Source organism: Peromyscus eremicus, chromosome 8a, assembly GCF_949786415.1.
Source record: "Peromyscus eremicus chromosome 8a, PerEre_H2_v1, whole genome shotgun sequence".
NCBI classification, from domain to species: Eukaryota; Metazoa; Chordata; class Mammalia; order Rodentia; family Cricetidae; genus Peromyscus; species Peromyscus eremicus.
The window spans coordinates 67,126,626-67,145,169 of NC_081423.1; the positions used below are offsets into that span (position 1 = coordinate 67,126,626).

General features: G+C 49.1%; 1 protein-coding gene across 4 annotated transcripts in view; it reads left to right on the top strand.

The window, feature by feature from the left end:
• Positions 1-18,544, top strand: part of Hnf1b (HNF1 homeobox B) — a 53,548-nt gene that overhangs the window by 12,272 nt on the left and 22,732 nt on the right. For all 4 annotated transcript variants that reach the window (XM_059271362.1, XM_059271364.1, XM_059271361.1 and 1 more), the window contains exon 4: positions 669-904. In XM_059271362.1, the coding sequence (XP_059127345.1) occupies positions 669-904 (236 nt within the window). The remainder of the gene's footprint in view (positions 1-668; positions 905-18,544) is intronic.

An 18,544-nucleotide genomic window follows, 5' to 3' on the forward strand; every position in this document is an offset into this window, starting at 1 on the left:
TCTAGAACATGCGCTCCTTGCTCTGGCAGAAGCCTGTGGGGCCTTTGCTATGCCTCTCGGTTGAGTAGCTTTGGCAGTGAAAAGACAGAGCCAGGGAAGCCCAGTGTGGAAGCAGCCTGGGTTGACACAAGATCTTCCATCAAGTGGTGTCTAAGAGCATAGCTCACAGTGTGCTGGGGGGTTTCATTGGCCCTCATAATCGGAGACCTGCCCTCTCTGGCTGCCTCCTTAATGACCCCGCCCCTCTCCGCTAGCTCTTTGCCCCAGAGTATGAATGTGGAATCAGGTTCTCTGCACCCTTTGGGGGTTATCCAAACCCCCAAAAGCCCAGATGTCTCTCACAGTGCCTGGAAGAGACTCAGAGTCAGTGAAGAACTCTTCCTGTCGTGAGGCTGTGTCAGGATGCCCATCACTGGGCCTTCTCTTGAAATTGCTGATCCTTGGCCTGCCCCATCCACACACAGGGGGCCTATGCTCAGACTTCTAGGTAACATAGCTTGCTCACAGCCTGCACTAAAGCTTCTCTCCAGCCCTCTCAGAGACTGTGAGGATGGCCTTTCTCTGGACAGGCTTCTCCCCAGCCTCTACTATGACTGTGTGTTTGGGGCCCAGCACATGCGATCCCACAGCCACCCTCACTCACCGTCCCTCCCCTCTGTTCTTTGCAGGGCAGAATGTTTGCAACGAGGGGTCTCCCCCTCCAAAGCCCACGGCCTAGGCTCCAACTTGGTCACAGAGGTCCGTGTCTACAACTGGTTCGCAAACCGCCGGAAGGAGGAAGCATTCCGGCAGAAGCTGGCCATGGATGCCTATAGCTCCAACCAGACGCATAACCTGAACCCCCTGCTCACCCATGGCTCCCCTCACCACCAGCCCAGCTCCTCTCCTCCCAACAAGCTGTCAGGTAAGTGGAGAACAGTGCCTCTCACTGCCTCAGAACCAACTGTTGCTGTCCTTGCCAACTTCATTCTGTTCCTGGTGTTTCAGAGGAGCTGATGACTTTGAGATGGCGCAGACCCACTTTCCTCCCATTGCTAGAACATTCTCATGAAAGAGAAGTGCGTGCCTCTGGTCAGGTTTCCTCCCACTCCTTGCTCAGCTGCTTGCCCCTCAAAGAGCCCTTTGCCCTTTCTGTCTCTGTCTTCATTCTCCCTGGGTGGCTGCTGACTCAGCCGCACAGATTGTCCCCAGAAGAGGCTGCCTTTTGGGGGTGCCAGGTCCAAGCTGCAGGCAGGGAGATCATAGTGCCATATCACTGGTCAGTATGACGGAGAACGGCATTCTGGCCATCCTCTGCCATGCCAGGCCGTATCCTATCTGGCACTCTACTTTCAACAGGAGGAGTCTAGTGGTTGGTAGGGAAAGGCCACTTAGGTGGCAGTCTCTGTTGTGCTGAGCTAGGAGTAAGATGGGTCTGTCATTTGAGGTCTTCTGTGATGACTGGCTGAAGAGGTTGTGCCATGTTGGCCCAGGTCAGAATGTCTCTGCTGTGGGCTTTGAATGTATTGAGTTAGAAGCCTATATCCTCACGTGGGAAAGGACTCCTATCTGCCAAGCAGTGTCGGCCATGCCTTCTTCTCCTGGGCCTTAACTCTCCTAAGAAAGTCATCTTAACCAGAAACGAGGAGGTGCTTCTAGACAATTGTTTGGTACCCATGCCTACCAAACAATGCTGCTTTCTGATCTGGGGAAAGGCTTCAGAAAGGAAAGCCAGCCATTGTCACAATCTACTGTCCTCTGAAGTCCCTTCCTCCCCTCTCTTGCTAGTTACCTTTTTGATGGGAAAGGCCCAAGGGCTGGGAGCTGACCCATATGTTGGGTAATCCAAATCATCAGGTCAGGGTCTGAGTACCAACTGGGTGATATGCAGACATTTGTTCCCAGTCTGCCACTTACAGTAGGTACAGTTTGAGACCCGAAATTGACCAGCATGAACCTGGGACCTTGCTGGAGTTTCTCTAGGCCCTGCTCTGAGCGAAAGGAAGGGCTCAGGTACCCCCAAAAGAAGATTAGCTTATTCATGAGAGGCAGAGAAGCTGGTGGCGGTGAGGGGAGCAAGGGTTGGCCTGACCACAGAGTCACTTAACCCCTTTACAGCAATACAGCAAGGTTGAGCGGGTAGCCGGTGGATGGCTTATGGCCGGTACTGAGCAGGGCTGGAGCATTTGCCCACCATGGTGATCCGCGGAGCTAAATCTGGAAGCTGTGGGGGGCGTGGTCGGGGGCAAGGATCATTGTTGAGAAGACAATGGCTATTGTGCTGGGACCTGTGATCTCCACACCAAAGTCAGGGAGCCCGCAAACCAAACAAAGGCCCAGCAGCTTTCTGACAAGCTGGGGTTGTGCCGAGGTCACCACAGGGTCGGTAGCTTAGGCTCTCTGTGCCCTGGCTGGAGAGCCAGAGAGCTAGGGCAGCATGGCCAGGCATTAGAAACAGAGCAGAGGTGGGCAGCCTCAGATGGGCATTTGCGAAGGGTACGGTCCACTGAAAATGGAGTCTCTGGGCTGCCCCGAAAGTCTGGACCTTCGTAAAAATTATGAGGATAGAACCCAGAAGAACTTCAAAGAAAGAAACTGAGGCCCAGAAAGAGATAAACATCTAGCCTGTTGGTTCTTGCAACATAAATATGCATTAAGTGCTAACCAGGTCCTAGCAATATAAATTGGGGACGTAGTTCCGTAATGGAGTATGTGCCTAGCCAGTATGTTTAAACAGGGAGGAAAAGGAAAATACTGGGGACACAGGGCCCTGCATCCTTAGAATTTATACCCTGTAGGGAGGACCTCTCACCAACATGGAGTCTCCAGTATCAGCTTGGATTCAAGGTTATCTCTGGGGACATGGGGGTCTTTTCTAGGGAGAGAAAGATCCTACAGCTGTCATGTGGGGCAGGTGCAGTATTCTTACAGGACACTGGATATTTTCAGTGGCTGTTCAGGCCTTCATTTTTCACTCAAGGTCCATCATGGTAGTCCTTGACTGCCCAGGTACTGGATTCTCTGGGTGTCATTTTGAACCTCAGTTCTAAGTAGACAGGTGATGCGTGTGACTAATTCACATAAGTCTCGAGTTTCCTGTGCGTCAAATGGATGCTGGGTGCATGTGAGGATTAGATGGGTGGACCTGTAAATAACCACCTTTCCCAGCAAACCACAGTGAGAGCACTCCCGGCATCTCAGTATTGCAGAGGATAAATGAGGCAGCAGAACAAGGGCAGGCAAAAAAGAACCTGGTTTCTTTTTAATTTCACACACATGGACATTAATCCTAAGAGGTAGTGAGATGCGTTCTCACCCTGGGACTGGCAGAGAAGTAACCAGTGCTCTGCGATGGTGGAGTTAGAAGCCTACATGGCCTTCTGAGGCTGTCAGAATGGCTCTTGGGACTTCCCCCAGGGCTGGTCAGACAGCAGTGCTCAAATTTGGGCTGCAGACCCTCACCGTACCCTCCCCACAGTGGGGCCTCCCCAGTCCCTGCTCACACCAAAATCGTAGCTGACTTGGAACCTAAAACTTGGAACCAACACCCAGTATCAGCACTGATTATCTGTTTGTCTGTTTGTCTATCTGTCTATCTATCTATCTATCTATCTATCTATCTATCTATCTATCTATCTATCTATATCTTACTCTCTTGCTCACATGCTCATGTGCATGTATGTGTATGGTGTGTACATATATGTGTGTATGCGTAATCATGTATGGGCATAAACACTCTGTGTGTGTGTGTGTGTGTGTGTGTGTGTGTGTGTGTGTGTGTGTGGTGTCTAAGCCATAGGGTTAGACATTCTCCTAAGCCCCTGGAGATGCAGTACAAAGGAGGCTAGAGAGAAGCAGGAGGTTGATGGCCAGTGTCTTTCTTCATGGCTCTCCACCTTATGTAGTAAGGCAGGGTCTCTTACTTGAACACGGAGCTCGCTAGATTTACTAGTAAGATTTGCTCTAGGTAGCTTTCTTACTCTGAGGAATCCCTGTATCCATCTCTCAATGTGCAGAATGATAGACAAACCCTATGCCTGCCCAGCATTCACGTGGGTGCTGGAGCCCCGAACGCTGGTCTTTATTTTTACCCCTGAGCCATCTCCCCAGCCCCTGACACTGGCCGTCTCCAAGGCTGAGCTGGGGAGGGACAAGACCTCAAGGTCCCAGAACCCTGCTATGCACTGTCTCTTCTCCGAACCAGTACCTGAGCCAGGAGGAGGTCTGGCAGCACCAGAGAGAGGAATCTTCCCCCAGAATCCTCTTCCCGGAGAGCTGAGCCTCCTCTTCCTAAGCAAACCCTTTCCTTCCCAGCCATGCTTACTGCATGTGCCCCACTTGCCCACGGTGACCACAGTGTGACCCTGGTCCTGGAATGTCCCACACAATAGGGATGGCAGGAGGGGCACTTTGCCTCTGTCAGCGGCCGGTTGGTTACAAGGTACCCTGCAAACACAGTCAGCAGAATCAGCTGTTTCCAGCCTTGCCCCTCTTGGCCTTTACAATCACACACCAGCATGCAGCCAGGGGTTGTCACGGCTTTGTCTCCCTTATGCATGCTTAATTGACAATTAAGCTGGGGCTTTGAACCAGCCTGGCTGCTGCTGCCGGGCCTTCGTCTTTCCAGTGAGTGTCACAGGGGCAACCTTTGTCTCTTCTTCTTGGGGGCCTAAAGTTACTGTAGCAGGCTGTGGGCAGCCATTTATCTTCAGACTGGAAGGCCTTTATCTGTCGCCCTCCCCATTCCAGCTCTGGCCAGCAGGAGCTGTCCCTGGTTATAGGATCCTGTGACAACCCATTCTGGGGCCATTGAGCAGACCCGGAGTGATGGCCTCTACCTCCATTCTGGAGCTGAATCAAGGAAAAGGCCCCTAAAAGGTCAGAGGGCAGGGCTGTGGCAAGAAAAAGGAGCTGGTTGGAGACTGGTACTTGTATTGATTGGCTCGGAGGAGGAGGAAGTGGTTGTGAGATGGGAACTGGGCTAGCCTTGGCCCAGGACTGGTATCTGTAGCCTGATCTGGGTGGCTTTGTTCAGTCTTAAGTCACCTGGCTACCTCCGCAAGGAGGCAAGGGAGGAACACCTGGTCCCCATCAGCCTTTGCTCTCCCACACATGTCCTCTCTCCTAAATGATCTTTTCAGGAGGAAATGAGTACTTGTTCTTCAACGAAGTCAGTGAGTCACAGAAGGGAGAAGACACCTCCCTAGGATAAGTTTGGGCCTCTGGGCCACAGCCTGAAAGGACATACTGTTTCTGTGGCTGCTGTTTTCTCCTGCCTTTGAACTCTGTCCCTTCCTTTCCCAGCCCAGCAGACCAGACTTCCGTGACATATGTCAGAACTTGGGAACACAGAGTCGTGCCTCCGGTCTCTCTCTTAGTCCCCCATTGCAGCATCCCCCAGTGGCTGTAGGACTCCAACCCATGGCTTAGGCAAAACAGATTCATTCCTGGTCAAGGTAAAAATGGCCTGGATAGCTGCACTTCTCCATGGCACAAAAAGATACCCTACCCAAGGAGACCTCAGCCATACCCAAGAGAAGATGAGAAATCACGTTCTCTGTGGATTCAGCGCTTCCTTGGTCCCAGACCCTGGGCTGGCACCTGAGTGCTCTGTCCCATTTAACTTTCCCCAAAATGTAGGAGGATGGGTGCTGTCTGGATTGATATCCCCGTTTGTCAACTCAGGGAAGTGAAAATGTTTAGAATGTGAGTAATTTGCCCAAGTTCATAGAGTTAGTCAGCAGGGGACAGGGACAGGTTTTGACCTGTAGTACACTGTCTTTATTTGTTCTATGCAGACACTAAAAACTTTTAAACATGAGAACACACACACACACACACACACACACACACACACACACACACACCCTCTTCTTCTATACATCTGCTATTCCCCTCTGATTATCAAGGTGAGGTAAGGCAGAGACTGAGAGCCAAGCTAGTTCACTGTTTCTTCCCCAGCTGCTGCCCCTGAACAAGGTGAATTCTGTGGAAAGAAATGCTGGCCTCTCTTTCCCAAGCCCACCTCTATCTGTGTGGGGATTTGAACTGCCCTTGCATTCGGCCCTGTCTGGGGCACTAAAAGCTTTAACAACTTAATGGGGGCCTGTGAGACAGGGTAGGCACCTCAGCTCACCTCTGGGAGCTCCACCCCCTCCCTGGGCAGCAGACAAGAGGTGGGGGGTTTATGAGGGCAGCTGTAAAAAATATTCATCTCAGCAGCAAAGGTTCCCAGAGTGAATGAAGCAGCCCTATTGTCCCTTAGTCAGAGAGAGAATTGCCTGGAATCCTGGCTTGCTCCAGTGGTTCAGAGGTGTCAGGGCTCCAATGTTCTGCTTCTTAGGGACTTAATCCCTAACTGTCATTTTATCTCCTGAATTTGAAGGTCATTTTACCTTGTGGGTACCACCCCATCAACTACCACTAGATTGGGGAAGACAATCAGGATATTAATGAGATTAAGAGGCCTAGTCTTAAAGGCATTCTGCTGTCAGCCCCCTAGGGGGCCAGTCCTGGTCTGCATACAAAGACACAGGGCAAGGCACTGGTGGGTTCAGGCCTCAGCACAAAGGGACCCCCAGCTGATGATGAACTCCTATCACCCACTGAGGCAGCCCGCTGGCTAAGTCTAATCCCTCTGAAGGATCCTCAGAGGATTTGAGGACTCCTTGCTACCTCCCCTACCCCCACCCCCTTCCACTCCCATCCCCTCTGAAGAGGAAGGAAGCTGCCAGGAAGCATGGAGTCCAGCCTGCGGCTTATGGCAGAAGTGCTCTTGGAATCTGTTTGTAAAATGTTTGATGGGAAGTAACAGAAACTTGGAGAGAATGAAGTACTAGAGGTACAGAGAGAGCCAGAGGTCTGGGCAAGCGCCTTTGAAGGTATCTGCTTAATAGAAGGCACAAGAGCTGGCCTTATGCCTCTACCCACTTTTCAACAGGAAGTGAAAACACAAATGTGGAAGCAAGGGGGGGAAGCGTGTGCGTACGCGCGCACGTGTGTGTGTGTGTGTGTGTGTGTGTGTGTGTGTGTACATGTATCATAATGTGCATATATATGTGAGCATATATGTGTACATTTTACATATAATATTTATATTATATATTAATAGAATAAATAAAATAAAGTCAAAGGAAGCATTCACTCCTAATGATCCCAGGCTGTTCACAGGTCCCCTAGAACAGTCAGGCAACTTTTTCAGTAAAGACCCAAAAGTGAATGGTTTAGGCTTCTCGAGCGATATGGCCTCAGTCACAGCCGCTCAACCCTACCTGTGTAGCACAAAAGCACCCATAGGCTGTGCACAGTGAGTGTGTGGCTGTCTCTCGACACAGCCTTATGGGATCTGAAGTTTGAATTCATGTTATTTTCACATATCATGACATAGTCTCCTTTGGATTTTCCCCCAACTATTTAAAAACATAAAAACCAAGGGCTGGAGAGATGGCTCAGTGGTTAAGAGTGAGTACTACTCTTCCAGAGGACCTGAGTTAAGTTCCCAGGACTCATGTTAGTCAGCTTATGGCCACTTGTAACCCCAGCTCCAGGGGCATCCAACACTTCTGGTCTCTGTGGGCAGGTTCACAAACTCACACACATAATTAAAAAAAAAGTGTGTGTGTATTTGTACATATATACACACATATATGTAGATGTATACAATGTACACACATATATACATATCATTCTTGGTTCACACATCATATGAACGCAGGCTGCTTGGGTCAACCAAACTCTCAAATACCACCATTATGTCAGATTCTCTAGGGAACTAGGCCAGGCTTCAGTAGTTACTAAAACCTTCCAGGTGAGCCCAGTGTGCCACCAAAAGTTGAAAACCAGCTCTAAAGCTTCTCCATGTTAAAGTGCATGTCTATCACCTGGAATGTGTCAAAATGCATATTCCGAATGGGGCTCAGGTGGTGGAGAGGGGGGATAAGTTTCTGTATTTTGGTGCTGGCAGAGGGGATGGCTCAGGGGCCTCACTGCCTGTAGTGAGCAGCTCGGTGCTACTCCATTAGCAGCTCACCTCCCTCTGTCTCCCAACCTCCCTTTGGCTGACCACCACCACCCATCCTGTTTAACACATCTTTACAAGTTCTTCTAAATTCAGTGGGCCCAACAACAGAACCATGGGTCACGGAGGAGACCCAAATTCCAACCTCACCTTAGTCACTTATTTCTGTGTGACCCTAGGCAAGCTTCTGGAATCTGAGCCTCAGTTTCTCAGTGTACAGTGGGCATACCCACCTACAAAAGCTGGAGGAGGAAATGGTATGATGCATGTGTATATAGGCAAAACACCCCTACATAGCAGGTTCTCATAAATGGTGGCTATTGTTATTCCCCACAGAGGCTGGCTTGTGCAGTCTGTTATCTGAAAGAAGATTTGTTTGTTGTTGTTTGGGAGGGGTCCTCTTATTTCCCTGTCTCTAGCGAAGATCTTGTTCAATCTTGATTTTTAGAGAATTTGGGTATTTCCAAACTAGATGCTCATCTTGGTGTCTGTAATAGACTCAGGCTGGCTTCTTGTCACATAGTGGGTGTAAGGCAATGTCTCATCTCCCCTAGGACTGTTGGGTGACATCTATAAGATATATTCAGCCTCATGGGCATTTAGTATCAACAAGAAGAGGTTGTGATGTGCATGGACAGATGGTGGGACAAGGGCTCAGGACCGTGCATTAGGAGGTCGGGGCAGCAGATGACCAAAAGGTTCCTGTACCTAGTAGGGCGTCTTTCTCTTTTAATGAAAGCAGATGTGAGTACCCTACTTGCGTGCATGGCTTGTGTGTAATTAGGCTATGGAAGCTGCTAGCCTGAGGGAGGGGATGGTGTTTTCCTGGGGGAGGCTGTGTCTGAGAAGCTTGCTGTCCTCTGTTCCCAGAAGGGGAGCTGACTCCAACTTCAGGCAGAGGCAGTGCAGGAAAGGGAGGGTGGATGCCAGCCCGCAGTGAGCGCAGGAAGCCTCACTTTACTCACCTTGAGCACCAGCTCACTCTTTCCCTGGGCTCTGACTCAGCAGCTCCCACAGTAGCACAGTGAGTAGTTTGGGTCGCTACAGAGTCCTCAGCCGGGAGGACCTTATCCTTTTAGTACTCTGGGGACAGATGTCAAGAGCAAGGTTTCTTGGGTAGCATGTTCTGCATGTTGGAGGCGCGTCTTGGAGATGGGCTCAGGCCCTTAATGGCTTTTCCAAGAGGAGTCTGTGTGATGTGGGGTGCCGTGAGGTTGTCTGCTTGCAGACAGCCCCTCCTTAGGACCACACTGAGATGGATGGACCTAGAAGCCAGGTGTAGCTCTCAACAGAGTTCATGTGAACTGACTGTCATTCCCTGGCAGTGTGTTCTCAAATAAGCTCCTTGGCTTCTTTGGCCCAGTAGGGATCCTAATACCTACACAGTGGCTGTTGTGAGCCTTCAAAGTGATAGTACATACCCCAGGTCATCTTACTGCTTGGCAAGGAAGATTCAGGGCCCTTGTAGAGCTCCTGAGCTGACCAAGGGAGAACTCTAGATCTCCTTGGGTTCTTGATAAGGTGTGGCTTTGCAGTTTTTACGAACTTTGGTCTTCATTTTGGACATCCAAAACCATGAAACTGAAACACCAGCAAAATCTGGGGTTCTCAAATCTCCTTCCTGGAGACCATCTCAGTAATCTGGGGAGCTCATTAAACATAGACATGGTAGCTCCACACACAACCTGTAGAATCAAAATTGCTGAGGTGCTGTGCTACTTGGGTGTAGAGCATTGTGACACATGGCCCAAGACACTTGGGTGCACAGCCAGGGGTTGGCTGTCACTCGGCTAGACAGAACAGGAGCGTTCTGAAGGGTTGACAGTGATCCAGTGGTTCATTGCTCAAATGGAAGAGAAGAGGCAGCTGGGGTCAGGAGCCCTGGATGCAGGAGACCAGAACCGATAACAAACAGGAGTAATGCTGGAAAGAAAATCATTACATGTATTGAGGATTCTGACCTGTCATGACTTGGAGACTGTGTGTTGCTTCCAGTCTTAAGGCCGCAGACTCTGCTGTTTGAAATACAGAGAGAGCTTTGCCACTGTGGTGCTTTATTGTTAGGCTCATCATCTGTCTCCCTCACTCTTTTTTTTTTTCCCTCTCCCTCACTCCATCCCTGTTTCAGGAACTCTGTGCTGTTAGAAGCCTTCCATCTTTATTAGGGACCATTAGGGCTTTACAACATCAGCAGATTGGGTGGGGCCAGTCACAATAAACAGATTTATACTGGGTATAAACAAGACACCTATAACTGCAAGAGGTTAACGCTTCCGGGGCCTTTGAGTGGCAGTCTGTAGGCCCGTGCCTTGGAACCTTGTCCATGGCAGGATCCTCTTCTTGGTCAACACTGTTGGACTCTGCCAGCCACGAAGCCTGGGTGAACACTTGTACACCCAGGACAGGAACTCTCCAGACAACACCTGCAGTGTGTATAGTGGGCCGAAGTAAGTGCTTCTTTGAACTCTGGGTATTTTACAGATGGAAACAGAAATGAGCAGCTTATCCTCTTTGTTGTGTAGAATTCTACTCTAGGGCTCGGATCCCTTCCTGTCAAAGAAAAACACAAGAGGCTTTGCCTTGTTCCCGTAGTAAAGGGAGGCCTGAGTGGTGGAACCAACCCACCCCGAGCTGAGCCCTACCTAAGCTCCTACTGGACTCTTCACTGTCCCCCTGCTAGATCTGGCACCATGGTAAACCATTCTACTTACTTGTGCAGCGAATGTGTCTGTTATAGAGAGGTTCCTGACCAAATGCTTAATGCATAAATGTTCTGCCTTGTAAGTTTGTTATTCCACGTTGTAGTTAAATTGAGCGTAACATTCGTTTTCCTATGGCATCTGTAAATATTATTTAAAGCCCAGCTTCCCTTTTTCTGAAAACAATGTCCTGATGCTTCATCTCTTATCTCAGATTTACAGTTCACAAAATAGTGCCAACATTAAATGCTCCCAGAAACTTCTCGAAGAACACAGCCTGGCTTTCTCCTTCATATTCTCCTAGCTTGGTTTCTACTGATTTAGGCCACTCACTTAGTTTAGTTGTACTAGTTAGTTTCATGGTCTACTGACTTAGATACTTTTATCATCTCTTACTAACCAATATTCCTTGGACAAGAAAAGTGTGAGACTGGGTCTTTCCGAGTTTCCACTGAGTGACCTGAGACCTAGACTCTGTACACCTGAGCTGCCTGAAGAGACAGAAGAAAATCTGCCAGGCCCTGAGCAACTGTCCATTCTCTGATGGTGTTCCCCAAGTGCTCACCTGGTGCTCCTCTTCTCCGAGCAGGCTAGAAGGCAGTCATCATTCCCCTGCCAAAGTCTCAGTGTCTGATACCTGGTGCTCCCTGGATCCAGCATCCCCTCATAAGTTTACTGGGTGATCAGCATCGTTGATCTGTCATGATGATGCTGATGATAATAGTGATGATGATGATGATGATGGTGATGATGCTGCTGATGGAGCTGTCTCAATGATAGTGATGAAGAGGCTGGGGTTTGACCGGGCAAACCCCCATTAAGGAGGCAGCTCTAGAACTTGTCAGGCCTCAAAGGATCTTGTCCCTGGGTATTCCCTCCTAGTCGGGGGAATTGCTTATGAATAGGCCACAGTGGAAAAACCTCTCTTTTCTAAGGCAACTTTATTAGCCCTTCAGTCACAATACAGATGTCTGTTTATAGGTCCTTACTTTGTGTGGACACCCAGTGGCTCAGTCTTCTGATGGCTTTATAGCCTTCCTCACATTGCCCAGCCCACTAGGAGCATCAGCATTCTCCCTGTCAGCCAAACCTGGGAGCCTTTGTTGCAGTCATACGACCCCTGCCTGCAAAGGCAGCCTCTCAGAAAAAACAGTGACCCCAGGAGCCAGACTGCAGCAGGACACTGTCTGCCCCCCCAGGCATTAGACTAACGATGTCCATCATTAACCCTTCTTAGGTTTTTTGCCTTAGTTTCTTTTTTTTTTAAAGGGTGCTTAAATTACTCACGTTGCCACAGTAAGTGCCCATTAACCAATCCTTTTCCTTACCTCAAAAAACCAACCCAGTGGACCACAGATGGGTTTCTAACTTGGTAAGTGTACACATAGTCATCTCACAGCTCTACAAGGCCCACGAATCTTCCTTGCTAAGCAATAAGATGACCCGGGGCATGTGTTACCACTTTTAAGTCTCACTTTAGAAACAGTCAAGCTATATTGTGAAAGCACTTTCTCTCATCCCCTTAGAACAGATGTTATGCTTGGGCTGCAAGACTAGGGAGTGCCCCCCCCCGCCCTGCCCCCAACACACACACACACACACACACACACACACACACACACACACACACACACCATCCATTTCAGCAGCACAAAATAAAGCCCAGGGTGAGATCTCAGGTGCAGAAGCAGCCTGCTGCATCCCACACACCGCTCTCCACTCCTCTCTGATGCCTTCTGACGTGAAATTGCTCATATCTCTCAGTCATGTTTTCTCTATTTGGATTGTGTTTTCATTTTTTCTTCCCTGTCCTTTGCTGTCCTTAAACAATATGTCTCCCTTCACTACAGAAAAAAAGGAGGAGACTTGGAGGATACATATATACTGCAGTGGCTTCTCACTGAGCCCTCTGTCAGGTCATTGTCTTTCACTGACTTCTGCAAATCCTTGGGTACCTGGTACAGGCCAGGCGCCGCGCCGAGAGCCTGCCCTCTGGGTACATACATTCTCATGAGAGATGCAGCCAAGAAACAAGGCTGCCAACCCATAAAATGGTTTCAAACTATCCGTGGGTCATGATAAAGTGACTTAACATATCAGGAATCCATTTGGGCATTAAAGGGAAGAGGAAAGGGAGTCAGCTTCAGAATGTGAGACTAGCTAGGTGACCACCTCAGATCTGCTGTCCTCTGTGTCACATGGGCATCTGTGGCCCACTGAGAAGAAGCCCGGTATAAAACACTCTCCTGGATGAGGCCTGAGGCAATGCTCCAGTGCCAGGGAGGCTCTTTGGGCTGTGGCCTTGGACTCTAGGCTGAAGTGATCTTGCAAAGCACCTGGTGTTGGCTTGTAGAAACCAGCTGTCTGGCAAGGACATGGGGACGTACCTCCTAAGGCCAACCCCGTGGAAGGAAGGACTTGGGTGTCCGTTCCTCTTCCCTCCTTGCCTGGAGGTTGTGTCTGAAGGTACCATGCACATGAGCACCCGCTCTTGGCCACTTCCTTTTCTTTCTTTCCCCGCTGCTTGCATTTACTTTGATTTTTTTATATATATATATATATAAGAAAACCAGTTTGTGGGCTTCCCTGAAGTGTCACTCAACGTTTTACCCCTTGAGTCAAGAATGTTTGCCGTCCTCACAGGCCTGTCTGCGTTTCTCATGCCGTGAATGGGGCTCCTACCTGAGGCCTTTAGGATCCAGAACTTTGACTGCCCTAGTGTTTAAATTGCTTGCCTTTTCCATCAGTTTCCTCTTCGTAGGCTTTCAGAATTTCTGTCTCCTAAACTCTGTACAAACCCAGGTCTTTATCCTTAGGGATAGTACTCAGAACGGTAAAAGTCCTGTGCTGCCCACGGAGAAACTGAGGCAGCTGCTGCTCATGGAGAAACAGAGGCAGCAGTGCTAATTTATTTGGAAGCTTTGGTTTCTGGGGTCCCTGACTTTAAGCCCAGGAATTGTTCACATTCTTTTAATGGCAAACGAGTGTCTGAGGAATTCACCAGACTGCCCATCTCTCTGCCTCTGTCCTCAGGAAAAGTGAATGGTGCTTAGTGGGGGTGGGTATGAGGACACAAGGCTGGACCACTAAGACTAGCTTAACATCCCCTTTCCCCGTTCCCAGTACAAAGTTGGGGCTTTGTAAGAAACACAGTTCTGTCTGCGCATGATTTATGGACATCATGGCTTCATTTTGGAAGAACTCTCTCCTTCACACGTCCCCTCCTACCCCGGTTCAGATATCTAGTTTCCAGACCCGATGGGTTTGGGCTGTGCTCTGCATGAGGTTAGGAACACAGAGGAAAAATGTGTGTGACAGAGCCCTGGCCAGTTGAGTAATGTTTACTCTGTTGGTGGCTGGGGCGCTCACTGGAGCTGGCCTAGGTCCACCAACTGGAGGAACATTCCTGCATTATCACAAATAGGAGCTGGCTTCAGAATGAAATGTCAAGGGTGAAGGCATCCCATCAGGTGCTGGGTGCAGCTTACAGATGCCAGGAAAGGGAGCCCCCAGGCCTCAGTGCCAAAGGCCATGCGAGAGACAAGCTGAGCCCATGTCACCCAAGTCCCCGCTCTCCTCTCTCTCCTAATACAAGAGAAATTCCAGGCATGATTTCCTGGTTGGCATTACTCTTCTGTTCATTTTGTTCCCCCAGCAAAGCCCAGTGCTTCTTTTACATTATTTTATTAATCCACTATCTGTCACCAGAAGGAGGAAATCTTTATGTCCATTTTACAGGGGAAAAAAAGTAAAAAAAAAAAAAAAAAAGATCAAAGCCTAAAAAGTTGATTGATCCAAAATCATAATGACGTCTTTGCTGTCTTTTGAGGGTCTCAGAGAGGTGGGCTACATAGTCAAGGATCTGTAAATTATAGAGAGGGAGCCCTGAAATAGATTTCTGACACACCTGTGTAGTCAGGGACACCCTGAACAGCTCTTCTGTGGAGTCTCCTGTAAGGCATTCAGGGTTGGCTCTGAACACACAAGGCACAGCTGGCCCTGTGTAAACCAACACAGACATCTAAAAACACCACACGCTAGATTGCACAAGAACCATGACAGGGCTGGTGGGGAAAATCACACCGTCAGTGACACATTTTAAAACGATAAGCCTCCCATTGAAACATTAGCAGTTTTACAGCCGCTGGATGGTTAAAGGATCGCGAATGCTGTCCAACAATAAATGTGGCGCTTGAGCTTGGAAAGGGTCCTGACGTTTGCCTAAGGAAGTGGCTGTCAGAAGAGTTACAGGTCATTATCCTGAAGTGGTGGACAGAGGACTGTCTGCAGTCAGGGGGAGCTGATTCCTGATGGGCACGGATGTGGCTTACAGCTCTCGAGTGACCAAGGTGGCGGGCAGATGTTCGAGGGGCGTGTGTGCATGCACAGGGCTCTTTATTGTATTCCGTGTGGTCCCATTCAGCCTTCTGCAAATTTCTGAATTCATCTGGTGCTTCTCGACTGTGAAATTTGTGTGACTTTCCAGCGATCCCCTAGCAATAGACCGGGGACAGAATTACACTATCAATACAGAACTGCCCCGACTTTCTCTTTCTGCTTGTTCCTTGATCTGGGACCTGGATCCTCAAAGTAGCTGAGGTTTCGTTCCTTCGTTCTGTAAATAGGCGCAATGCCAAGTGCTCTGCTAGCCTGAGGAAGCAACAATGAGCATGGCATCTCTTCCTTTGAGAGGGAGAGAAAAGTAAACACATCAGAGTACAGCGAGGCTGGCTCCTGATGTCAAGTCTCCAGAGCATCAGTTCTGGGTCATGACCCCTCTGGGGCCGAATGACCCTTTCACAGGGATCGAGTATCAGATATCCTGCATTATCATTACGATTCATAACAGCAGCAAAATTGCAGTTATGAAGTAGCCACGAAAATTATTTTATGTCTGGGGGTCACCACAACATGAGGAACTGTATTAAAGGGTCAAAGCAATAGGAAGGCTGAGAACCGCTTCCCTAGAGCCTTGGAAGCACAGAGGTTGGGACCACTAAGTAATAGGTTGACAGAAGAACATTGTCCCAGGGACGCTAAAGGAAAAAAAAAAAAAACCTGTCCAAACAGAGGGAACAGCACAGGCGAGCCACAGAGGCAGTGCAGAGCCATCTGATCTGAGACGACTGCATGGAGTGTGGTGAGGGATGATGTACTTCAAATAAGGCAGAGTGCAGACACAAGAAAGACCATTATGCCAGTCACGGGTATTAGGGCTCCTTCAGAAACCAGCAAGGGGGGTCGTCTGAGCAGAGAGGTAACGTGGTCCATGAAGTACTTGCCTTGTAAGTATGAAGACCTGAGTTTTATCCCCAGTTATCTCCCTTGACCCCATACAAAAACTGAGCATGGTGATACAGGCATGTAATCCCAGTGCTGGGGAAGCAGGTGGGTAGCTTCCTGGGGCTTGCTGGCTGGCTAACCCAGCATGCCTGATGCAATCCAGGTTAGTGAGAGACCTTCTCAAAAAAAAAAAAAAAAAAAAAAAAAGAGATTGGTTGGTGCCTGAGGACAAATACTCAAGGTCACTCAAGGTTGTCCTCTGGCTTCCGCTTGTACACGCACATGCACATGGAAAAAAAAACATCCTGGGGTACAGCTGGGTGAAGAGCTATATATATCCTCCGTGCTTTTGACACTTCTAGCCAGCTTTGCTGAGTGGAAACCAGGTGACCTGCTTTGTAGGTTGTTGGGAATTCAGCAATAACCCATGATTCCCAGGGAACAGTGGCATCCAGGACCCTGATACCTTGCATGGATACCTTGGCTGTTGGACCTACTTTCTGTGGCTCACAGGGTCCATGATGAGGACATGACTAATCAGTGACTTGGGCCAGGTAGTGAGTGAAGGGCATGTGGCCATGATCTGCCATAGCCATTTCTCATCTGGGTCTTTTGTGACACTTCATCTGGTGTCTTCAGTAAATTAGGGTTAACCCAGAGGCCTTGTCATCTCTCTCCATGTCCAGAGCTAGGGATGGTGACTGAAGAAGGAAAGATCATTCATCTCTTAATGAAGTTTCCCAGCACAGTGTTTAAGTGATGAATAGGTGCTCAGTAAAGTTGTGTGACCTCAGCCATCCTACAGATATTTGGATGAAGATGGTCCGAAAGTAGAGAGCAAGATACTTGGAGCAACTGTTTTATGCCCAGCATGACCGGAGGACTTGCACATCCACTAATTCATTGTGTTCTTTGCCCGGGACCTAACAGGGGTGGGGTGGATATTGTCAACAGTATGGAAACTGAAGTCCAGGGAGAGCACATCACCTCCCCATGGCTATGGCATGGTGGAACCAAGATTTAAGCCCAGGTCACCTAGCTCCAGAACCTGTACACTTTGCATTCCTCCTTTGTTACCATATCAAATGTTCTTCCAAATTCATGAAATATACGAAGACGAGGGCTCTTTTTTTTTCTCTAATAAGAGCCATTTATTCCTGGTGTGTGACCTGTGGACAATTGCATGATACTTGCCCATCCCTCCTCCTTCCCCTGGAAGATAACTCCAGTGACTGTCATGTCTATGGGAGGAGCATCAGTGGGGAAGGGATACAGATGGACCCAGAGCTGACCAAGCCTCTCGCCTAATTCCCTCCATCCTGCACTGATGACAGTCCCCTTCTGGGGTAGCACATCATCCTCCAGCTTCTAGATAAGGAAGCTGGAGCTCGCCCAGGAGAGAGATGGTAAAGCTGTGATCAAAACAGGGATCCTCTAACTCCCAGCCAGAGGTCTTAAAGGGGAAGTTTGGAGAGCTAGAGATCTTAAAGGGGAAGTGCTGAGACCCATCTGTGCTTAGCACAGCTGCTACAACACAACAAAGTTCTTTGGGGAAAATTAAAGCCTGTGAGCTGCCGCCACCTTGGGCTGTGCTGCCTAGCCTCCGAGGGGAAGCTCTGGGCTCTTACGGTACCCCTTGTGAAGGCTTTTGTTTCCCATGGATATCCTTCGTTAATTATTTTTAAATAAATAATCGTGTGGCCTGTGGTAGGGGAGAAGCCTCCCTGTGACCCATATTTGATCATCAGAGGGCTGGCCCTTTTCCTTCAGCCAAATTAAATAGGCTAAGTCCAGGGACTGTTTGACTTGAGACCCAATCGATGATGAGGACAGGCTGGGAGGTGAGCACACACCTGACTCCCAGGGTTATCACCGCTCTCTCGGGAGCAGGGCATCTTGGGGAGGTAAATAGCTGGTCGGGGAGTCAAAACATGCAGGTGGAATAGGAGTGAAGTCCAGATGCTTCAGAAGGAAAGAGCAGCAGAGTGACAGCCAGGCCTCCAGCCAAGTCGCTTCCTGGGCGATGCATCAATCAGTCTGCCAAAGCAGGAACCTCTAGAAGCTGCTCTTTACCAGAACATTCCATCCGTGCTTAGAGTCTGACCTTAGGAGTCTCAGAATTCAAGAATCTTCTTATCCATGTCTTGAGATCTATCCTACTACCCCCTCACCCTGCCAAACATCTTTGACCTCAGTCCCCGGGTGTTTGGCATTATGCTGGGAGGTGGAGAGAGGTTGTCTTCGATCCTCTAATAGCCCTGGAGTGGAAGCATTCTCTCTATTTCATGAGAGGAGGTAGAGGGGCAGAGCCCAGACAGGATTTGAACCCTCGTGTGTCTGTTTCTAAACCCTAAAGTCTGCCCCTCTTGTTAGAAAACTTCCTTGTATTGATAGGGAATCGGTCCCACCCTTGACTGATCTGCCTCTGCCTTCAGAAGGTCAGCTCTTGAGAAGGCTCAGCCCTCTTTCTCCTGAGTTCCGTCCACCCATCCATCCTTTCTATCCTTCCATGCTCCAACAGAAGTTGACTGAATGACTATCCATTGCTAAAACACTGGAATTGAAC